We start from the raw sequence: 24,629 nt of genomic DNA on the forward strand, positions 1-24,629 counted from the left end.
ATACAAAATGTTCTCCTACACAAACTTCTGTCACCTGTTCTGTCTCATTCCCCAACGGAAGATCGACTATCACATCCTCTCTTGTTGGGACTTCTATGCAGTGATTAAGGAAACTAGGATGGCTAAGACTTTTGCACAGTACACCACCTGTTGAAGTATTTGGGATTCTCCTTTACCTGGAGCTGTTCACACTGTTGTATGCTTCGCCTCATTCCCCATTACTTCAGCATGTGTTACAATTAATTTCACAACTTGGGGATTCACTTTCAAAGACTCTACATTTCAATAGATTGTTTATTTATTTATTTTGTATTTGCAGTTTGCCCCCTTTTCAATATGGGTTGTTTGTCAGTCTTTGCATGTAGTCTTTCATTTATTGTATTTCTTTGTTCTACTGTGGATGCCTGGAAGAAAATGAATCTCAGGGTAGTACATAAATGATATATTGGTATTTTGATAATAAATTTACTTCACACTTTGAAATGGACAAATTCATGATGGCGGTGGGAGAGAGGGGCAGACTTTTCTGGGTTGTGGTTCGGGAGGTATCATGCATTAGTCACTGGGATGGGAGTTGCAGGAACACAGACAGCACCAGGCAGCGGATTCAGGTTCCACTGGACACACAGGCGACAGCAGATGCTAAATGGTCCATTTCTGTGTTCTTGTTCTTCAGGACTCAGGGTACAGAGTGTCAAGGCACTGACTGTCTGATTTCCGCTCCTATTCCTCGAGCGAGGACAGGGGAGAAGCAATTTCCCACTGGCCCTCACTGAGTGTCTGTGCAGGTTCCATTCTTGCAAACCATTTGAAACCTCAACAGGTCTCCCCAGTGCAAAAACAGGGGCATTAACCAAGTTTCCCAGACAGCCAAAGGCAGGTAGTCCTATCCTAAACACAAAAGCTTCTGTAGATGTTGGAAAAGGCTGGAGGAACTCAGCAGGCCAGACCGCATCTATGAAGAGGAATACACAGACCACATTTTAGGCTACGACCCCTCCTCAAAAATCCTGATGAACAGTCTCGGCCTGAAACAATCTCTGTTTTGCTGCCTGTGCCACGCACCAGTGAATGGTGAGAATTGGATGATTTAGCAGATGAAAGTGTGGCTGAAGAATTGGTGCAAGGGACAGGGTTGGATTTCTCCTGGGGAGGGTATGACCTGTACAAAAAGGACGGGTTACACCAGCACCCGAGGGGGACCAATATCCTTGTGGGCAGGTTTGCTGGAGCTGTTGGGGAGGGTTTAAACTAATTTGGGGGGGGGGGTATTGGAACCTGAGTGATAGGGCTGAGGATGGGGTAGTTGGTATACAATTAGAAGTAATGTGTAGTGAGACTATGAGGAATGAGGCAGATGACAGGGCAAAATTGCAGTCCATGGGATGAGCTAACATGTAACAGGGGGTTACAATCAAAAAGGATGATGAATACAGGACTGGCGTTATATTTAAATGCAGATATTATTTTATATGCATCTCCGACTCATGGCTGAAAGAAGATCATAGTTAGGATATATATTGTATTGAAAGGACAGGTAGGTAGAAAGAGGAGACACGGCATCAGAAGATGTAGAATCCTTTTGGGTCAAGTTAAGAAAATGCAAGGATAAAGACCCTGATGGGAGTTACTGTGTATACAGGCTTCCAAACAATAGCCAGAATGTGTATTACAAATTATGGGAATTAGAAAAGGCATGTAAAAAGGACAATATTGTGATAGTCATGGGCAATTGCAATATGCAGTTGGATTGGGAAAATCTGGTTGGTGCTGGATTCCAAGAGGGAAATTGTGGCAAGCCTACGAGATGGCTTTTTGGAGCAGGTTGTGGTTGAGCCCACTGGGGCAACAGCAATTCTGGACTGGGTGTTGTATAATGACCCAGACTTGATTAGGGAGCCTAAGGTAAAGAAACTGTTAGAAGACAATGATCATAGTATGATAGCATTCACTCTGCAGTTCGGGAAGTAGAAGCGAAAATAGGATGTATCAGTATTACAGTGGAGTAAATGGAAATACAGAGGCCTGAGAGGAGCTGGCCAAAGTTTATTGGAAGGGGAAGGGGAGGCTCACAGGGATGATGACAGAACAGCAACGGCTGGAGTTTCTGGGGTAAATTCAGAAGAGTTTAGAAGAATTCAGAGGAGAGATACATGCCAAGGGTGAAGTAGTATTCTAAAGACAGGATGATGCAACAGTGAAGTCAAAGACAGCATAAAAGCAAAAGAGAGGGCACATGATAGAGCAATAATTAGATGAAAGTTTTAAAAAATCAACAGAAGGCAACAGATAAAAAAGTCATAAGGAAAGAAAACATGAAATATGAAGGGAAGTAGTCAATAACATCCAGAAGTTTTTTTTTAGATATATAAAGAATAAAAGAGAGAAGAGTGTGATATTGGATCACTGGAAAATGACGCTAGTGAGGTCGTAATGAGGGACAAAGAAATGGAGGAACTTGAGAATTTTGTGTCAATCTTCACTGTGGAAAAATGCCAGAAATGTGTCAGGGGGCAGAAGTGAGAGTCATTGCTATTACAGTACTAAGGAGAAGGTGATGGGAAGCTGACAAGTCTGAAGGTAGATAAGTCACCTGGACCAGATGGACTACACACCTCAGGGTTTTTAAGGAGGTGGCTGAAGAGACTATGGAGGCATTCGTAATGATCTTTCAAGAATAACTGGTTCCAGTAGACTGGAAAATTGCAAATGTCACTTCTCTCTGCAAGGGAGGGAGCAGAAGCAATGAAATTATAGACAGGTTAGCCTGACCTCAGTAGCCAGGAAGATGCTGTAGTCTATTATTAAAGATGAGGTTTCGAGGTGCTTGGAGGCACGTGATGAACAGTCCAAAGTCAGCATGGTTTTCTAAAGGGGAAATCTACTGGGAGTTCTTTGAGGAAATAACAAGCAGGATAGACAAAGGAGAATCGGTGGATGTTGTGTACTTGGATTTTCAGATGGCCTTTGACAAGATGCCACACGTGCGGCTGACTAGCATGTCTTTTCTGGTTGGCTGCCGATGCTCAAGATTTGGATAAAGGAATTGATGGATTTGTGGCCAAGTTTATGGATGATACAAAGCAGGTAGTGTTGAGGAACGGGATGTCTGCAGAAGGACTTAGACTGATTGGAAGAATATAATGTAGGGAATTGTATGGTCATGCATTTTGGTACAAGGAATAAAGGCGTGGAATACTTTGTAAAAGGGGAGAAAATTCAAAATTCAGGGGTGCAAAGGGACTCGGCAATTTTTGTGCAGGATTGCCTTGCAGGTTGAGCTGGTGGGGAGGAGGGCAAATGCAATGTTAGCATTCATTTTGAGAGGACCAGAATATAATACCAAGAATGCAATGCTGTGGCTTTATATTGTGTTCATCAGACTGCACTGGGGAGTACTGTGAGCAGCGTTTAAGAAAGGATGTGCTGGCATTGGAGGGTCCACAGGAGGCACATGAGAATGATCCTGGGAATGAAACACATCACAGCGTTTGATGGCTCTGGGTCGTTATCCCTGCAGTTTGGGGGGGGGGGGGAGGGAGGAGAGAATCTCACTGAAACCTAGGTCCTATTGTCTTGCAGTTGACATCAGAATTGAACTCCAAACTCAGACGCCATGAGCTGTAAATGGTATTGTTGTAACCGCTAGAATACTGTGGCTCCCCTTGTTCTACCTCAATCCACTGTGTAATGATCTCATCTGTATGAAAAGAAGGCAAGGCAAGCTTTTCACTGAATCTCGATGCATGGGAGGCAAAGGTGGGGAGCGCTGGACTATTATCCCAATCCCAGACGAGGAATAGAGGGCACAGATAGAGTGGATGTGGAGAGGTTGTTTCCTATAGTGGGGGAGTCTAGGACCAGAGGACACAGATAGAGTGGATGTGGAGAGGATGTTTCCTATAGTGGGGGAGTCTAGGACCAGAGGACACAGATAGAGTGGATGTGGAGAGGATGTTTCCTATAGTGGGGGAGTCTAGGACCAGAGGACACAGATAGAGTAGACGTGGAGAGGATGTTTCCTATAGTGGGGGAGTCTAGGACCAGAGGGCACAGATAGAGTGGATGTGGAGAGGATGTTTCTTATAGTGGGGGAGTCTAGGACCAGAGGACTCAGATAGAGTGGATGTGGAGAGAATGTTTCCTATAGTGGGGGAGTCTAGGACCAGAATAACACAGAACAGAGGGACGTCCCTTTATAACACAGATGAGGAGGAATTTCTTTAGCTGGAGGGTGCTGAATCTGTGGGAATTCGTTATCACAGGTGGCTGTGGAGGCCGAGTTATTGGGTATATTTGAAGTAGAGGTTGAAAGGTTCTTGATTAGTCAGGCTATCAAAGGTTACTGGGAAAAGGCAGCATGGCAGAATGGTAGAATGGGGGAGCAGACTCGATGGGCCACATTGCTTAATTCTGCTCCTGTATCTCATGGTCTTGATCTCCCACTGCGCCTCCCTATTCCCTTGCGCCTTATTGTCTGCCTGTAACTGTAAAACGATATTTGCTTTTCCTTTCACCACTGTGTGCTGTCATCGGTCTGGACAGTTTTCCTGCATATCCTGCTGTGCACGCCGATCATAAACACCACACACACACCGGGCCTTCCGTGAAAGGCTGTGTTTCAGCTGAGAGCGACGACACGTGACAAAGCACATCAGAGGCTTGGCTGTTGGTTGGGCTTTATTACAATACAATAGTTACGGATTTGCTGACAGACACCTGCACAGGTAACCTTGCTGGGAAGGGAGGGCGTGGACGGTAAGAGGTGCAGGCCACCCCTTACACCCAGACCGTCTGCATCACCACTGCCCCGCACGGATACCTGCACAGGTAACCTTGCTGGGAAGGGAGGGCGTGGACGGTAAGAGGTGCAGGCCACCCTTTACACCCAGACCGTCTGCATCACCACTGCCCCGCACGGACACCTGCACAGGTAACCTTGCTGGGAAGGGACAGCATGGACGGAAAGAGGTGGGAGCCACCCCTTATACCCACACCACCGCCTTGCTGAAGGGGACATGCCACTGCTCTGCACAGGCGGCCGATCGTCCTCTAGTTACCTGGGCAGGCACAATGTTGAATGATCTGTCACTGCAAAGCATCACCGACTCTCTGTGTACAGTTTAATCCATCTAAATGTGTAATGTTCCACTGAATTAACACACTGCAAAATGGTCTTCTGCTCCCAAACAGTCTAGCACACAATAATGGTTCTTAAACGCATAACACTCTTTTTTTATATATAAACACATAAAATTACTTTGTATAGACATCACTAGATCTCCCCACTGCATTCTCGTAGCTCATCACCAAAACCCAAACATTCACACCAACCCCCTGAACACACGCTCAATATCCCACCCCCACTCATTCTCTCTCTCTGTCTCTCTCTCTCACACACACACACACACACACGCACTCGCTCGATCCCTCCCTCCCTCCCTACTGTCCACCCACTCCCACACTTCCTACCATCTCCAAGGCAGCAGAGCCCACAGGATCAGAGTGAACAGAATCACCGTCAAGTGTTTCTCTTGAAAAGGAAGCAAGAATCCAATGACAGTGACCCCGGTCGGTGCTGGAGGGTCCCAGGCCAGTGACAGTGACCCCGGTCGGTGCCGGAGGGTCCCGGACCAGTGACAGTGACCCCGGTCGGTGCCGGAGGGTCCCGGACCGGTGACAGTGACCCCGGTCGGTGCCGGAGGGTCCCAGGCCAGTGACAGTGACCCCGGTCGGTGCCGGAGGGTCCCGGACCAGTGACAGTGACCCCGGTCGGTGCCGGAGGGTCCCAGGCCAGTGACAGTGACCCCGGTCGGTGCCGGAGGGTCCCGGACCGGACCAGTGACCCCGGTGAGTGCCGGAGGGTCCCGGACCGGTGACAGTGACCCCGGTCGGTGCCGGAGGGTCCCGGACCAGTGACAGTGACCCCGGTCGGTGCCGGAGGGTCCCGGACCGGACCAGTGACCCCGGTGAGTGCCGGAGGGTCCCGGACCGGTGACAGTGACCCCGGTCGGTGCTGGAGGGTCCCAGGCCAGTGACAGTGACCCCGGTGAGTGCCGGAGGGTCCCGGACCGGTGACAGTGACCCCGGTCGGTGCCGGAGGGTCCCGGACCAGTGACAGTGACCCCGGTCGGTGCCGGAGGGTCCCGGACTGGTGACAGTGACCCCGGTCGGTGCCGGAGGGTTCCAGGCCAGTGACAGTGACCCCGGTCGGTGCCGGAGGGTCCCGGACTGGTGACAGTGACGCCGGTCGGTGCCGGAGGGTTCCAGGCCAGTGACAGTGACCCCGGTCGGTGCCGGAGGGTCCCAGGCCAGTGACAGTGACCCCGGTCGGTGCCGGAGGGTCCCGGACCGGTGACAGTGACCCCGGTCGGTGCCGGAGGGTCCCGGACCGGTGACAGTGACCCCGGTCGGTGCCGGAGGGTCCCGGACCAGTGACAGTGACCCCGGTCGGTGCCGGAGGTTCCTGGACCGGTGACAGTGACCCCGGTCGGTGCCGGAGGGTCCCGGACCAGTGACAGTGACCCCGGTCGGTGCCGGAGGTTCCTGGACCGGTGACAGTGACCCCGGTCGGTGCCGGAGGGTCCCGGACCGGACCAGTGACCCCGGTGAGTGCCGGAGGGTCCCGGACCGGTGACAGTGACCCCGGTCGGTGCCGGAGGGTCCCGGACCGGTGACAGTGACCCCGGTCGGTGCCGGAGGGTCCCGGACCGGTGACAGTGACGCCGGTCGGTGCCGGAGGGTCCCGGACCAGTGACAGTGACCCCAGTCAGTGCCGGACAGACACAGTTAAGTGATTGTGACCCCGGTCAGAGGAGAGTCACAGAACAGTAACCGTGAATGTGGTTGCCAATGTCTGTCTCACCCACACAACTACACGACACTCACTGAGGGGAATCCTGCCCAAAGGTCGAACCAGACAGGGCACAAATCTGGCTGTGCGTTCCTGGCGAACATCACCGCTGCTCTCCTTGGCCCTAGGTTCCCTGACCACCACTCTCTGACCCATGGCTGCCCATGCCTTGACACGCTGGGGAGGGGTCTGATGTAGATACTGGCCCACTCCTCTGGGCCCAAACTTTGCCCGCCACAGGATATCGGTCCCTCCTCGCGACAGGATAGGCAGGGAGGGAAAGACTGGGGTCTCTTGTGCACCAGCAGGAGGGGAGTTGGGGTCCTGCATCAGTGGAAGCAGATAATACAGGCACCAGCGAAGCCCCACCACCCCACCCCCCCAACAGATGTCCGGGAGAGAACAGCGAAAGGGACAGAAGTCCTCCCAGGTCTTGGGGACCAGGGACCAGGGACCAGGGGAAGGAGGAGGAGTTTACAGCATTCCTCGGGTGAAAAATGGTGGGCTGAGTGAAGGGTACTGGATATCTCACTCGCCAGGGGGTCTACGCACGAGACAGTGGAATCACAGATGGCATACAGACAGGAGGGTTTAAAAGTCCCTCACTAACCCCCTCTCCCACCCCTGGATCAGCCCCAGGCCTGGGCTGGCATTGGACAAGGATCACGAGCTGGTGGGGTGAGTGTAGGCGGAAAGAGGAAGGACGCATTGGTCCGAGTATGGGCAACTAACGTGTTGTTTGTTCGACTTGCTCATCTCGGCGCACCCACAGCCCACCCAGCGGAGGTGCTCCACACTTTGCCCACTACCCCTCAGATCCTGGACAGGACAGGCACCAGGACAATCCAGAGGGCACTGTGATGTTTCCTTTATCTTTGTGTTTAAAATAATTCCAGTCTCTCAGGTGGGGAGAGGGGAAGAGGACAAACAAAATGAAAACGCTGACCAATCCTGTCTGGTTTCCTTTGCAGGCCAGGATTGGCGAGTCTCCCCCTCCCCTCCCACGGCGGGACAGCACAGCCGTGCCTCTGCTGTGGTCTTGGGCACGAAGAAACGGAGCTGGCCCCGCCTTGATAGCACCATCCGGGTACGTGAGTGATTTGCGGGTCAACGCCAGCGTGCTGGTAAACCGCCAGCGCCGACCGGGCCCCAACGCTGGCATCCTGGAGGCTGGGCGTGCCTGAGCTGGCATCAGAGGGTGGGAGGTGGGAGGGTGGGGAGGGAGAGAGGGGGCAGGGGCAGACGCTGCTGCTATCTTTGTCTGGCAGCCGGATGGAGAGCCTCCCAATCGAGCAGGCGCCGGGTACCCGAGCTCCGTGGCGAGGATGTTACCGGGATGGTGTCGCCAGCTGTCAGCTGTCTGCCACACTGCTGCTGCTGCACCCTGTAGGTCGGGGCCGACGGGGGTGGGGGACAGAGAGGGGAGGTGGGGGAGAGAGAGAGGGGTGGGTGAGAGAGGGGGGTGGGTGAGAGAGAGAGGGGTGGGTGAGATAGAGAGGGGTGGGTGAGATAGAGAGGGGTGGGTGAGATAGAGAGGGGTGGGTGAGAGAGGGGGGTGGGTGAGAGAGGGGGGTGGGTGAGAGAGGGGGGTGGGTGAGGGGGGGTGAGGCAGAGAAGGGGGTGGGGGGAGTGAGGGGGTGGGGGAGAGCGAGGGAAGATTGAGGGGGTGGAGGGGAATGGGAGAGAGGGGGTGGGTGGGAGAGGTCAGTGTGACAGTGGTACGCACACACACACAAAAGGGGGTGCTTGTTTCCCCCCCCCAATCCCACGAACAAAGCCGCCCCACCCCAACGCCTCCAAATCCCTCCCAGCACACACCACCACAACGAGGCTGACAGTCCCCTGGGGGGAGATGGGGTGACAGACTGTGGGTCAGACCCTGGGGGGAGATGGGGTGACAGACTGTGGGTCAGACCCTGGGGGGAGATGGGGACAGACTGTGGGTCTGACCCTGGGGGGTGTGGGGGACAGACTGTTGGTCAGACCCTGGGGGGCGATGGGGACAGACTGTGGGTCAGACCCTGGGGGGAGATGGGGGACAGATTGTGGGTCTGACCCTGAGGGGTGTGGGGGACAGACTGTTGGTCAGACCCTGGGGGGAGATGGGGGACAGACTGTGGGTCAGAACCTGAGGAGTGATGGGGACTGGGGGTCAGACCCTGTGGGAAGATGGGGGACAGATTGTGGGTCTGACCCTGGGGGGTGTGGGGGACAGATTGTGGGTCTGACCCTGGGGGGTGTGGGGGACAGACTGTTGGTCAGACCCTGGGGGGAGGAGGGTGACAGACTGTGTGACCATCACCTTCGAGTTTGAGAATTCCCTCCCCTGGGGAAAAGACTGTGACCCTCCACCTCAGCTGTGATTTTAAAGCCCTCTCGGCCCCTTTCACTCCTGTGCAAACGGTCCCAGCCTGTCCCGTGTCCCCTGACATTCAAACCCTCCCGTCCCTGTAACGTCACGGTGAATCTCTCTAGTTTCGTGCCATCCCGCCGTTAGCCGGGTGACCACGACTGTGCACAATACTCCACATGTGGTCTCACCAACGGTGTATACAGACTTATATCTCGGCCAACAATATTCGCACTGAGGCCACCTGACTGGCTTAAGATCCAAGGGGGTTGACGAGGAGGACAATTTCCTCGTGGTGGTAATCCCAGAGCAGGGGGTGGGCCAAACCGTTTCAGGACACGAGAAGGCACAGATAAGAATTTGGTGGTGGATCGTCCCAGAGAGAGGTGGACATACTGAAGTCCCGAAATGAAGACCACCTGGAAGTCTGGAGCCTGGAGACTGGAAGACCAGAGTTGTTGGAGGAGTGCGTGTGTGTGTGTGCGTGCACTTTGGCTCTTGGTAGGGTCACCCATGCCAAACAGGTGAAAGGGTAGAGGACAGGCTAAGAGGGGTTCACCCGTCCTGCAGGTTCGGCGGTTCCGCTCGAGACTGGCAAACAAAACTCTTACGGAAACAGCAATGAAGAATCCTTCTGCACCAGAGTCTGATGGTATTCCTGAGTCTCCAGCCAACAGCAGTGAAAAACGAGAGGAGGCTACTGACACGATGCAGGGAGCCCTGAACACCCCCAGAGATAGAGGAGCTTCATTGTTGCCCTGAACGCCAGCGGGGTGAAGAGAAGTAAGTAAATCCGCTGAAGATGAAGAGGACAGGGTGGGAGGACTGTGTACATCTGTGGGTGCGAGGGAGTGGAAGAAAGGGGCTTGTTTGCTGGTTGTGTGGCTTGTTGTGTTCTGCGTTGATCAGCGTGATGGTCAGCACACACCAGATGTATCGAAGGGCATGTTTCCATGCTGGTGTCAGCTTTGACAAGGACCCTGTACCCTGGGGCAACATTACTGTCTGGTCCCAGACACCAAGAAGAAAATTCTCCTTTCACCCTGAAATAGCTGATTCCCCTCCCATCCACTTGAACTCTCAGGGCAGGTGCAACAATCTCATCATCCGCTCGCATCCAGAGCTGCTGATCTCAAATGGTACAGGCGGTTTCACACCCTGGGTGCGCCATGAAGATGCGTGACGGGCACTGCCCACTTACACAGAGATCGAGCCACACAGATCACCGGCTATTCTGGGCTCAGGTAGGTACGTGCCACAAAACGGCTCGTTAAATCAGCCTTCTCAGTGTCGACCATGCTCAAACCAAGCACAAAGCTGTGAGATGGGACACTGACACAGGGCTGTGGGGAGAGAGTGGGACAGTGGGATTAGTGTGGACACTGACACAGGACTGTGGGGAGAGAGTGGGACAGTGGGATTAGTGTGGACCCTGACACAGGACTGTGGGGAGAGAGTGGGACAGTGGGATTAGTGTGGGGACTGACACAGGACTGTGGGGAGAGAGTGGGACAGTGGGATTAGTGTGGGGACTGACACAGGACTGTGGGGAGAGAGTGGGGCAGTGGGATTAGTGTGAGACTGACACAGGACTGTGGGGAGAGAGTGGGACAGTGGGATTAGTGTGGGGACTGACACAGGACTGCGGGGAGAGAGTGGGACAGTGGGATTAGTGTGGGTACTGACACAGGACTGTGGGAGAGAGTGGGACAGTGGGATTAGTGTGGGGACTGACACAGGACTGTGGGGAGAGAGTGGGACAGTGGGATTAGTGTGGGGACTGACACAGGGCTGTGGGGAGAGAGTGGGACAGTGGGATTAGTGTGGGGACTGACACAGGACTGTGGGAGAGAGTGGGACAGTGGGATTAGTGTGGGGACTGACACAGGGCTGCGGGGAGAGAGTGGGACAGTGGGATGAGTATGGGAGTCTCACAGGTCTGTGGGAGAGAGTAGCAAACTGGGATTAGTTGGGAACTGACACAGGGCAGTAGGGAGAGAGTGGGACAGTGGGATTAGTGTAGTGACTGACATAGGACTGTGGGGAGAGAGTGGGACAGTGGGATTAGTGTGGGGACTGACACAGGGCTGTCGGGAGAGAGTGGGACAGTGGGATTAGTGTGGGGACTGATACAGGACTGTGGGACAGAGTGGGACAGTGGGATTAGAGTGGGACAGTGGGATTAGTGTGGGGAATGACACAGGAGTGTGGGAGAGAGTGGGACAGTGAGATTAGTGTGGGGACTGACACAGGGCAGTGGGAAGAGAGTGGGACAGTGAGATTAGTGTGGGGACTGACACAGGGCTGTGGGAGAGAGTGGGACAGTGAGATTAGTGTGGGAACCGACACAAGGCTGTGGTGAGAGAGTGGGACAGTGGGATTAGTTTGAGACTGACACAGGGCTGTGGGGAGAGAGTGGGACAGTGGGATTAGTGTAGACCCTGACACAGGACTGTGGGAGAGAGTGGGACAATGGGATTAGTGTGGACCCTGACACAGGACTGTGGGAGAGAGTGGGACAGTGGGATTAGTTTGAGACTGACACAGGGCTGTGGGGAGAGAGTGGGACAGTGGGATTAGTGTGGGGACTGACACAGGGCTGTGGGGAGAGAGTGGGACAATCGGATTAGTGTGGACCCTGACACAGGACTGTGGGAGATAGTGGGACAGTTGGATTAGTGTGGGGACTGACACAGGACTGTGGGAGAGAGTGGGACAGTGGGATTAGTGTGGGGACTGACACAGGACTGCGGGGAGAGAGTGGGACAGTGACATTAGTGTGGGGACTGAAACAAGGCTGTGGGGAGAGGGGGAGACAGTGACATTAGTGTGGGGACTGAAACAAGGCTGTGGGGAGAGGGGGAGAGAGTGGGACAGTGGGATTAGTGTGGGGACTGACACAGGGCTGTGGGGAGAGAGTGGGACAGTGGGATTAGTGTGGGGACTGACACAGGGCTGTGGGGAGAGAGTGGGACAGTGGGATTAGTTTGAGACTGACACAGGGCTGCGGGGAGAGAGTGGGACAGTGGGATTAGTGTGGGGACTGACACAGGGCTGTGGGGAGAGAGTGGGACAGTGGGATTAGTGTGGGGACTGACACAGGGCTGCGGGGAGAGAGTGGGACAGTGGGATGAGTATGGGAGTCTCACAGGTCTGTGGGAGAGAGTAGCAAACTGGGATTAGTTGGGAACTGACACAGGGCAGTAGGGAGAGAGTGGGACAGTGGGATTAGTGTAGTGACTGACATAGGACTGTGGGGAGAGAGTGGGACAGTGGGATTAGTGTGGGGACTGACACAGGGCTGTCGGGAGAGAGTGGGACAGTGGGATTAGTGTGGGGACTGATACAGGACTGTGGGACAGAGTGGGACAGTGGGATTAGAGTGGGACAGTGGGATTAGTGTGGGGAATGACACAGGAGTGTGGGAGAGAGTGGGACAGTGAGATTAGTGTGGGGACTGACACAGGGCAGTGGGAAGAGAGTGGGACAGTGAGATTAGTGTGGGGACTGACACAGGGCTGTGGGAGAGAGTGGGACAGTGAGATTAGTGTGGGAACCGACACAAGGCTGTGGTGAGAGAGTGGGACAGTGGGATTAGTTTGAGACTGACACAGGGCTGTGGGGAGAGAGTGGGACAGTGGGATTAGTGTAGACCCTGACACAGGACTGTGGGAGAGAGTGGGACAATGGGATTAGTGTGGACCCTGACACAGGACTGTGGGAGAGAGTGGGACAGTGGGATTAGTTTGAGACTGACACAGGGCTGTGGGGAGAGAGTGGAACAATCGGATTAGTGTGGACCCTGACACAGGACTGTGGGAGATAGTGGGACAGTTGGATTAGTGTGGGGACTGACACAGGACTGTGGGAGAGAGTGGGACCGAGGGATTAGTTTGGGTACAGACACACGACTGCGGGGAGAGAGTGGGACAGTGACATTAGTGTGGGGACTGAAACAAGGCTGTGGGGAGAGGGGGAGACAGTGACATTAGTGTGGGGACTAAAACAAGGCTGTGGGGAGAGGGGGAGAGAGTGGGACAGAGGGATTAGTGTGGGGACTGACACAGGGCTGTGGGGAGAGAGTGGGACAGTGGGATTAGTGTGGGGACTGACACAGGGCTGTGGGGAGAGAGTGGGACAGTGGGATTAGTTTGAGACTGACACAGGGCTGTGGGGAGAGAGTGGGACAGTGGGATTAGTGTGGGGACTGACACAGGGCTGTGGGGAGAGAGTGGGACAGTGGGATTAGTGTGGGGACTGACACAGGACTGTGGGGAGAGAGTGGGACAGTGGGATTAGTGTGGACCCTGACACAGGACAGTGGGAGAGAGTGGGACAGTGGGATTAGTGTGGGGACTGACACAGGACTGTGGGGAGAGAATGGGGCAGTGGGATTAGTGTGGACACTGACACAGGACTGTGGGGAGAGAGTGGGACAGTGGGATTAGTGTGGGGACTGACACAGGGCTGTGGGGAGAGACAGTGGGACAATGGGATTAGTGTGGACACTGACACAGGGCTGTGGGGAGAGAGTGGGGCAGTGGGATTAGTGTGGACCCTGACACAGGGCTGTGGGGAGAGAGTGGGGCAGTGGGATTAGTGTGGGGACTGACACAGGGCTGTGGGCAGAGAGCGGGGCAGTGGGATTAGTGTGGGGACTGACACAGGGCTGTGGGCAGAGAGTGGGACAGTGGGATTAGTGTGGACCCTGACACAGGGCAGTGGGGAGAGAGTGGTACAGTGGGATTAGTGTGGGGACTGACACAGGGCTGTGGGGAAAGAGTGGGACAGTGGGATTAGTGTGGGGACTGACACAGGACTGTGGGAGAGAGTGGGACAGTGGGATTAGTGTGGGGACTGACACAGGACTGTGGGGAAAGAGTGGGACAGTGGGATTAGTGTGGGCACTGACACAGGACTGTGGGGAGAGAGTGGGACAGTGGAATTAGTGTGGGGACTGACACAGGGCTGTGGGGAGAGAGCGGGACAGTGGGATTAGTGTGGACCATGACACAGGGCTGTGGGGAGAGAGTGGGACAGTGGGATTAGTGTGGGGACTGACACAGGGCTGTGGGGAGAGAGTGGGACAGTGTGATTAGTGTGGGGACTGACACAGGGCTGTGGGGAGAGAGTGGGACAGTGTGATTAGTGTGGGGACTGACACAGGGCTGTGGGGAAAGAGTGGGACAGTGGGATTAGTGTGGACCCTGACACAGGACTGTGGGAGAGAGTGGGACAGTGGGATTAGTGTGGGGACTGTCACAGGACTGTGGGAGAGAGTGGGACAGTGGGATTAGTGTGGGGACTGACACAGGGCTGTGGGGAGAGAGTGGGACAGTGGGATTAGTGTGGGGACTGACACAGGACTGTGGGAGAGAGTGGGACAGTGGGATTAGTGTGGGGACTGTCACAGGACTGTGGGAGAGAGTGGGACAGTGGGATTAGTGTGGGGACTGACACAGGGCTGCGGGGAGAGAGTGGGACAGTGGGATGAGTATGGGAGTCTCACAGGTCTGTGGGAGAGAGTAGCAAACTGGGATTAGTTGGGAACTGACACAGGGCAGTAGGGAGAGAGTGGGACAGTGGGATTAGTGTGGGGACTGACACAGGAGTGTGGGAGAGAGTGGGACAGTGAGATTAGTGTGGGGACTGACACAGGGCTGTGGGAGAGAGTGGGACAGTGAGATTAGTGTGGGAACCGACACAAGGCTGTGGTGAGAGAGTGGGACAGTGGGATTAGTTTGAGACTGACACAGGGCTGTGGGGAGAGAGTGGGACAGTGGGATTAGTGTAGACCCTGACACACGACTGTGGGGAGAGAGTGGGACAATGGGATTAGTGTGGACCCTGACACAGGACTGTGGGAGAGAGTGGGACAGTGGGATTAGTTTGAGACTGACACAGGGCTGTGGGGAGAGAGTGGAACAATCGGATTAGTGTGGACCCTGACACAGGACTGTGGGAGATAGTGGGACAGTTGGATTAGTGTGGGGACTGACACAGGACTGTGGGAGAGAGTGGGACAGTGGGATTAGTGTGGGGACTGACACAGGACTGCGGGGAGAGAGTGGGACAGTGACATTAGTGTGGGGACTGAAACAAGGCTGTGGGGAGAGGGGGAGACAGTGACATTAGTGTGGGGACTGAAACAAGGCTGTGGGGAGAGGGGGAGAGAGTGGGACAGTGGGATTAGTGTGGGGACTGACACAGGGCTGTGGGGAGAGAGTGGGACAGTGGGATTAGTGTGGGGACTGACACAGGGCTGTGGGGAGAGAGTGGGACAGTGGGATTAGTTTGAGACTGACACAGGGCTGTGGGGAGAGAGTGGGACAGTGGGATTAGTTTGGGGACTGACACAGGGCTGTGGGGAGAGAGTGGGACAGTGGGATTAGTGTGGGCACTGACACAGGACTGTGGGGAGAGAGTGGGACAGTGGGATTAGTGTGGACCCTGACACAGGACAGTGGGAGAGAGTGGGACAGTGGGATTAGTGTGGGGACTGACACAGGACTGTGGGGAGAGAGTGGGGCAGTGGGATTAGTGTGGACACTGACACAGGACTGTGGGGAGAGAGTGGGACAGTGGGATTAGTGTGGGGACTGACACAACGCTGTGGGGAGAAACAGTGGGACAATGGGATTAGTGTGGACACTGACACAGGGCTGTGGGGAGAGAGTGGGGCAGTGGGATTAGTGTGGACCCTGACACAGGGCTGTAGGGAGAGAGTGGGGCAGTGGGATTAGTGTGGGGACTGACACAGGGCTGTGGGCAGAGAGCGGGGCAGTGGGATTAGTGTGGGGACTGACACAGGGCTGTGGGCAGAGAGTGGGACAGTGGGATTAGTGTGGACCCTGACACAGGGCTGTGGGGAGAGAGTGGGACAGTGGGATTAGTGTGGGGACTGACACAGGGCTGTGGGGAGAGAGTGGGACAGTGGGATTAGTGTGGGGACTGACACAGGACTGTGGGAGAGAGTGGGACAGTGGGATTAGTGTGGGGACTGACACAGGACTGTGGGGAGAGAGTGGGACAGTGGGATTAGTGTGGGCCCTGACACAGGGCTGTGGGGAGAGAGTGGGACAGTGGGATTAGTGTGAGACTGACACAGGACTGTGGGGAGAGAGTGGGACAGTGGGATTAGTGTGAGACTGACACAGGGCTGTGGGGAGAGAGTGGGACAGTGAGATTAGTGTGGGGACTGTTAGAGGACTGTGGGGAGAGAGTGGGACAGTGGGATTAGTGTGGGCACTGACACAGGACTGTGGGGAGAGAGTGGGACAGTGGGATTAGTGTGGACCCTGACACAGGACTGTGGGGAGAGAGTGGGACAGTGGGATTAGTGTGGGCACTGACACAGGACTGTGGGGAGAGAGTGGGACAGTGGGATTAGTGTGGGGACTGACACAGGGCTGTGGGGAGAGAGTGGGACAATCGGATTAGTGTGGACCCTGACACAGGACTGTGGGAGATAGTGGGACAGTTGGATTAGTGTGGGGACTGACACAGGACTGTGGGAGAGAGTGGGACAGTGGGATTAGTGTGGGGACTGACACAGGACTGCGGGGAGAGAGTGGGACAGTGACATTAGTGTGGGGACTGAAACAAGGCTGTGGGGAGAGGGGGAGACAGTGACATTAGTGTGGGGACTGAAACAAGGCTGTGGGGAGAGGGGGAGAGAGTGGGACAGTGGGATTAGTGTGGGGACTGACACAGGGCTGTGGGGAGAGAGTGGGACAGTGGGATTAGTGTGGGGACTGACACAGGGCTGTGGGGAGAGAGTGGGACAGTGGGATTAGTTTGAGACTGACACAGGGCTGTGGGGAGAGAGTGGGACAGTGGGATTAGTTTGGGGACTGACACAGGGCTGTGGGGAGAGAGTGGGACAGTGGGATTAGTGTGGGGACTGACACAGGGCTGCGGGGAGAGAGTGGGACAGTGGGATGAGTATGGGAGTCTCACAGGTCTGTGGGAGAGAGTAGCAAACTGGGATTAGTTGGGAACTGACACAGGGCAGTAGGGAGAGAGTGGGACAGTGGGATTAGTGTAGTGACTGACATAGGACTGTGGGGAGAGAGTGGGACAGTGGGATTAGTGTGGGGACTGACACAGGGCTGTCGGGAGAGAGTGGGACAGTGGGATTAGTGTGGGGACTGATACAGGACTGTGGGACAGAGTGGGACAGTGGGATTAGAGTGGGACAGTGGGATTAGTGTGGGGAATGACACAGGAGTGTGGGAGAGAGTGGGACAGTGAGATTAGTGTGGGGACTGACACAGGGCAGTGGGAAGAGAGTGGGACAGTGAGATTAGTGTGGGGACTGACACAGGGCTGTGGGAGAGAGTGGGACAGTGAGATTAGTGTGGGAACCGACACAAGGCTGTGGTGAGAGAGTGGGACAGTGGGATTAGTTTGAGACTGACACAGGGCTGTGGGGAGAGAGTGGGACAGTGGGATTAGTGTAGACCCTGACACAGGACTGTGGGAGAGAGTGGGACAATGGGATTAGTGTGGACCCTGACACAGGACTGTGGGAGAGAGTGGGACAGTGGGATTAGTTTGAGACTGACACAGGGCTGTGGGGAGAGAGTGGAACAATCGGATTAGTGTGGACCCTGACACAGGACTGTGGGAGATAGTGGGACAGTTGGATTAGTGTGGGGACTGACACAGGACTGTGGGAGAGAGTGAGACAGTGGGATTAGTGTGGGGACTGACACAGGACTGCGGGGAGAGAGTGGGACAGTGACATTAGTGTGGGGACTGAAACAAGGCTGTGGGGAGAGGGGGAGACAGTGACATTAGTGTGGGGACTGAAACAAGGCTGTGGGGAGAGGGGGAGAGAGTGGGACAGAGGGATTAGTGTGGGGACTGACACAGGGCTGTGGGGAGAGAGTGGGACAGTGGGATTAGTGTGGGGACTGACACAGGGCTGTGGGGAGAGAGTGGGACAGTGGGATTAGTTTGAGACTGACACAGGGCTGTGGGGAGAGAGTGGGACAGTGGGATTAGTTTGGGGACTGACACAGGGCTGTGGGGAGAGAGTGGGACAGTGGGATTAGTGTGGGCACTGACACAGGACTGTGGGGAGAGAGTGGGACAGTGGGATTAGTGTGGACCCTGACACAGGACAGTGGGAGAGAGTGGGACAGTGGGATTAGTGTGGGGACTGACACAGGACTGTGGGGAGAGAATGGGGCAGTGGGATTAGTGTGGACACTGACACAGGACTGTGGGGAGAGAGTGGGACAGTGGGATTAGTGTGGGGACTGACACAACGCTGTGGGGAGAGACAGTGGGACAATGGGATTAGTGTGGACACTGACACAGGGCTGTGGGGAGAGAGTGGGGCAGTGGGATTAGTGTGGACCCTGACACAGGGCTGTGGGGAGAGAGTGGGGCAGTGGGATTAGTGTGGGGACTGACACAGGGCTGTGGGGAGAGAGTGGGACAGTGGGATTAGTGTGGACCCTGACACAGGGCTGTGGGGAGAGAGTGGGACAGTGGGATTAGTGTGGGGACTGACACAGGGCTGTGGGGAAAGAGTGGGACAGTGGGATTAGTGTGGGGACTGACACAGGACTGTGGGGAGAGAGTGGGACAGTGGGATTAGTGTGGGGACTGACACAGGACTGTGGGGAGAGAGTGGGACAGTGGGATTAGTGTGGGGACTGACACAGGACTGTGGGGAGAGAGTGGGACAGTGGGATTAGTGTGGGGACTGACACAGGGCTGTGGGGAGAGAGTGGGACAGTGGGATTAGTGTGGACCATGACACAGGGCTGTGGGGAGAGAGTGGGACAGTGGGATTAGTGTGGGGACTGACACAGGGCTGTGGGGAGAGAGTGGGACAGTGGGATTAGTGTGGGGACTGACACAGGGCTGTGGGGAGAGAGTGGGACAGTGGGATTAGTGTGGGGACTGACACAGGGCTGTGGGGAGAGAGTGGGACAGTGGGATTAGTGTGGACCCTGACACAGGACTGTGGGAGAGAGTGGGACAGTGGGATTAGTGTGGGGACTGACACAGGACTGTGGGAGAGAGTGGGACAGTGGGATTAGTGTGGGGACTGACACAGGGCTGTGGGGAGAGAGTGGGACAGTGGGATTAGTGTGGGGACTGACACAGGACTGTGGGGAGAGAGTGGGACAGTGGGATTAGTGTGGGGACTGACACAGGGCTGTGGGGAGAGAGTGGGACAGTGGGATTAGTGTGGGGACTGACACAGGGCTGCGGGGAGAGAGTGGGACAGTGGGATGAGTATGGGAGTCTCACAGGTCTGTGGGAGAGAGTAGCAAACTGGGATTAGTTGGGAACTGACACAGGGCAGTAGGGAGAGAGTGGGACAGTGGGATTAGTGTGGGGACTGACACAGGAGTGTGGGAGAGAGTGGGACAGTGAGATTAGTGTGGGGACTGACACAGGGCTGTGGGAGAGAGTGGGACAGTGAGATTAGTGTGGGAACCGACACAAGGCTGTGGTGAGAGAGTGGGACAGTGGGATTAGTTTGAGACTGACACAGGGCTGTGGGGAGAGAGTGGGACAGTGGGATTAGTGTAGACCCTGACACAGGACTGTGGGAGAGAGTGGGACAATGGGATTAGTGTGGACCCTGACACAGGACTGTGGGAGAGAGTGGGACAGTGGGATTAGTTTGAGACTGACACAGGGCTGTGGGGAGAGAGTGGGACAGTGGGATTAGTGTGGGGACTGACACAGGGCTGTGGGGAGAGAGTGGGACAATCGGATTAGTGTGGACCCTGACACAGGACTGTGGGAGATAGTGGGACAGTTGGATTAGTGTGGGGACTGACACAGGACTGTGGGAGAGAGTGGGACAGTGGGATTAGTGTGGGGACTGACACAGGACTGCGGGGAGAGAGTGGGACAGTGACATTAGTGTGGGGACTGAAACAAGGCTGTGGGGAGAGGGGGAGACAGTGACATTAGTGTGGGGACTGAAACAAGGCTGTGGGGAGAGGGGGAGAGAGTGGGACAGTGGGATTAGTGTGGGGACTGACACAGGGCTGTGGGGAGAGAGTGGGACAGTGGGATTAGTGTGGGGACTGACACAGGGCTGTGGGGAGAGAGTGGGACAGTGGGATTAGTTTGAGACTGACACAGGGCTGTGGGGAGAGAGTGGGACAGTGGGATTAGTTTGGGGACTGACACAGGGCTGTGGGGAGAGAGTGGGACAGTGGGATTAGTGTGGGCACTGACACAGGACTGTGGGGAGAGAGTGGGACAGTGGGATTAGTGTGGACCCTGACACAGGACAGTGGGGAGAGAGTGGGACAGTGGGATTAGTGTGGGGACTGACACAGGACTGTGGGGAGAGAATGGGGCAGTGGGATTAGTGTGGACACTGACACAGGACTGTGGGGAGAGAGTGGGACAGTGGGATTAGTGTGGGGACTGACACAACGCTGTGGGGAGAAACAGTGGGACAATGGGATTAGTGTGGACACTGACACAGGGCTGTGGGGAGAGAGTGGGGCAGTGGGATTAGTGTGGACCCTGACACAGGGCTGTGGGGAGAGAGTGGGACAGTGGGATTAGTGTGGGGACTGACACAGGGCTGTGGGGAGAGAGTGGGACAGTGGGATTAGTGTGGGGACTGACACAGGACTGTGGGGAGAGAGTGGGACAGTGGGATTAGTGTGGACCCTGACACAGGGCTGTGGGGAGAGAGTGGGACAGTGGGATTAGTGTGGGGACTGACACAGGGCTGTGGGGAGAGAGTGGGACAGTGGGATTAGTGTGGGGACTGACACAGGACTGTGGGGAGAGAGTGGGACAGTGGGATTAGTGTGGGGACTGACACAGGGCTGTGGGGAGAGAGTGGGACAGTGGGATTAGTGTGAGACTGACACAGGACTGTGGGGAGAGAGTGGGACAGTGGGATTAGTGTGGAGACTGACACAGGGCTGTGGGGAGAGAGTGGGACAGTGGGATTAGTGTGGGGACTGACACAGGACTGTGGGGAGAGAGTGGGACAGTGGGATTAGTGTGGGGACTGACACAGGACTGTGGGGAGAGAGTGGGACAGTGGGATTAGTGTGGGGACTGACACAGGACTGTGGGGAGAGAGTGGGACAGTGGGATTAGTGTGGGCACTGACACAGGACTGTGGGGAGAGAGTGGGACAGTGGGATTAGTGTGGGGACTGACACAGGGCTGTGGGGAGAGAGCTGGGACAGTGGGATTAGTGTGGGGACTGACAGGGTTGTGGGAGGAGAGTGGGACAGTGGGATTAGTGTGGGGACTGACACAGGCCTGTGGGGAGAGAGTGGGACAGTGGGATTAGTGTCGGGACTGACACAGGGCTGTGGGGAGAGAGTGGGACAGTGGGATTAGTTTGGGGACTGACACAGGCCTGGGGGAAAGAGTGGGTCACTGGGATTAGTGTGAGACCCTGACACAGGACTGTGGGGAGAGAGTGGGACAGTGGGATTAGTGTGGGGACTGACACAGGACTGTGGGGAGAGAGTGGGACAGTGGGATTAGTGTGGGGACTGACACAGGGCTGTGGGGAGAGAGTGGGACAGTGGGATTAGTGTGGGGACTGACACAGGACTGTGGGGAGAGAGTGGGACAGTGGGATTAGTGTGGGGACTGTCACAGGACTGTGGGGAGAGAGTGGGACAGTGGGATTAGTGTGGGGACTGACACAGGGCTGCGGGGAGAGAGTGGGACAGTGGGATGAGTATGGGAGTCTCACAGGTCTGTGGGAGAGAGTAGCAAACTGGGATTAGTTGGGAACTGACACAGGGCAGTAGGGAGAGAGTGGGACAGTGGGATTAGTGTGGGGAATGACACAGGAGTGTGGGAGAGAGTGGGACAGTGGGATTAGTGTGGGGACTGACACAGGGCAGTGGGAAGAGAGTGGGACAGTGAGATTAGTGTGGGGACTGACACAGGGCTGTGGGAGAGAGTGGGACAGTGAGATTAGTGTGGGAACCGACACAAGGCTGTGGGAGAGAGTGGGACAATGGGATTAGTGTGGACCCTGACACAGGACTGTGGGAGAGAGTGGGACAGTGGGATTAGTTTGAGACTGACACAGGGCTGTGGGGAGAGAGTGGGACAGTGGGATTAGTGTGGGGACTGACACAGGGCTGTGGGGAGAGAGTGGGACAATCGGATTAGTGTGGACCCTGACACAGGACTGTGGGAGATAGTGGGACAGTTGGATTAGTGTGGGGACTGACACAGGACTGTGGGAGAGAGTGGGACAGTGGGATTAGTGTGGGGACTGACACAGGACTGCGGGGAGAGAGTGGGACAGTGACATTAGTGTGGGGACTGAAACAAGGCTGTGGGGAGAGGGGGAGACAGTGACATTAGTGTGGGGACTGAAACAAGGCTGTGGGGAGAGAGTGGGACAGTGGGATTAGTGTGGGGACTGACACAGGGCTGTGGGGAGAGAGTGGGACAGTGGGATTAGTGTGGGGACTGACACAGGGCTGTGGGGAGAGAGTGGGACAGTGGGATTAGTGTGAGACTGACACAGGGCTGTGGGGAGAGAGTGGGACAGTGGGATTAGTTTGAGACTGACACAGGGCTGTGGGGAGAGAGTGGGACAGTGGGATTAGTTTGGGGACTGACACAGGGCTGTGGGGAGAGAGTGGGACAGTGGGATTAGTGTGGGGACTGACACAGGGCTGCGGGGAGAGAGTGGGACAGTGGGATGAGTATGGGAGTCTCACAGGTCTGTGGGAGAGAGTAGCAAACTGGGATTAGTTGGGAACTGACACAGGGCAGTAGGGAGAGAGTGGGACAGTGGGATTAGTGTAGTGACTGACATAGGACTGTGGGGAGAGAGTGGGACAGTGGGATTAGTGTGGGGAATGACACGGCTGTCGGAAGAGAGTGGGACAGTGGGATTAGTGTGGGGACTGATACAGGACTGTGGGACAGAGTGGGACAGTGGGATTTGAGTGGGACAGTGGGATTAGTGTGGGGAATGACACAGGAGTGTGGGGAGAGAGTGGGACAGTGAGATTAGTGTGGGGACTGACACAGGGCTGTGGGAAGAGAGTGGGACAGTGAGATTAGTGTGGGGACTGACACAGGGCTGTGGGAGAGAGTGGGACAGTGAGATTAGTGTGGGAACCGACACAAGGCTGTGGGGAGAGAGTGGGACAGTGGGATTAGTTTGAGACTGACACAGGGCTGTGGGGAGAGAGTGGGACAGTGGGATTAGTGTAGACCCTGACACAGGACTGTGGGAGAGAGTGGGACAATGGGATTAGTGTGGACCCTGACACAGGACTGTGGGAGAGAGTGGGACAGTGGGATTAGTTTGAGACTGACACAGGGCTGTGGGGAGAGAGTGGGACAGTGGGATTAGTGTGGGGACTGACACATGGCTGTGGGGAGAGAGTGGGACAATCGGATTAGTGTGGACCCTGACACAGGACTGTGGGGAGAGAGTGGGACAGTGGGATTAGTGTGGGGACTGACACAGTACTGTGGGGAGAGAGTGGGACAGTGGGATTAGTGTGGGGACTGACACAGGACTGCGGGGAGAGAGTGGGACAGTGACATTAGTGTGGGGACTGAAACAAGGCTGTGGGGAGAGGGGGAGACAGTGACATTAGTGTGGGGACTGACACAAGGCTGTGGGGAGAGGGGGAGAGAGTGGGACAGTGGGATTAGTGTGGGGACTGACACAGGGCTGTGGGGAGAGAGTGGGATAGTGGGATTAGTGTGGGGACTGACACAGGGCTGTGGGGAGAGAGTGGGACAGTGGGATTAGTGTGGGGACTGACACAGGGCTGTGGGGAGAGAGTGGGGCAGTGGGATTAGTGTGGGGACTGACACAGGGCTGTGGGGAGAGAGTGGGACAGTGGGATTAGTGTGGGGACTGACACAGGGCTGTGGGGAGAGAGTGGGGCAGTGGGATTAGTGTGGGGACTGACACAGGGCTGTGGGCAGAGAGTGGGACAGAGGGATTAGTGTGGACCCTGACACAGGGCTGTGGGGAGAGAGTGGGACAGTGGGATTAGTGTGGGGACTGACACAGGGCTGTGGGGAGAGAGTGGGACAGTGGGATTAGTGTGGGGACTGACACAGGACTGTGGGAGAGAGTGGGACAGTGGGATTAGTGTGGGGACAGACACAGGGCTGTGGGGAAAGAGTGGGACAGTGGGATTAGTGTGGGGACTGACACAGGGCTGTGGGGAAAGAGTGGGACAGTGGGATTAGTGTGGGGACTGACACAGGGCTGCGGGGAGAGAGTGGGACAGTGGGATGAGTATGGGAGTCTCACAGGTCTGTGGGAGAGAGTAGCAAACTGGGATTAGTTGGGAACTGACACAGGGCAGTAGGGAGAGAGTGGGACAGTGGGATTAGTGTAGTGACTGACATAGGACTGTGGGGAGAGAGTGGGACAGTGGGATTAGTGTGGGGACTGACACAGGGCTG

At 55.6% G+C, this 24,629-nt stretch overlaps 1 protein-coding gene across 3 annotated transcripts in view; it reads right to left on the minus strand.

Moving 5' to 3' along the window:
- Positions 1-254: 254 nt before the first annotated feature.
- LOC134341352 (WD repeat-containing protein 26-like) overlaps positions 255-24,629 on the minus strand; it is a 187,526-nt gene continuing 163,151 nt past the window's right edge. The window contains exon 14 of one of the 3 annotated variants that reach the window (XM_063039215.1): positions 255-404. In XM_063039215.1, coding sequence (XP_062895285.1) covers positions 370-404 — 35 coding nt within the window. In that variant the 3' untranslated portion in view covers positions 255-369. Of the gene's footprint in view, positions 405-5,425; positions 8,238-24,629 lie in introns of those variants that run through there. The other 2 variants (XM_063039218.1, XM_063039216.1) reach the window with 2 other exon arrangements.

The sequence above is a fragment of the Mobula hypostoma genome, assembly GCF_963921235.1.
Source record: "Mobula hypostoma chromosome 30 unlocalized genomic scaffold, sMobHyp1.1 SUPER_30_unloc_2, whole genome shotgun sequence".
Lineage (NCBI taxonomy): Eukaryota > Metazoa > Chordata > Chondrichthyes > Myliobatiformes > Myliobatidae > Mobula > Mobula hypostoma.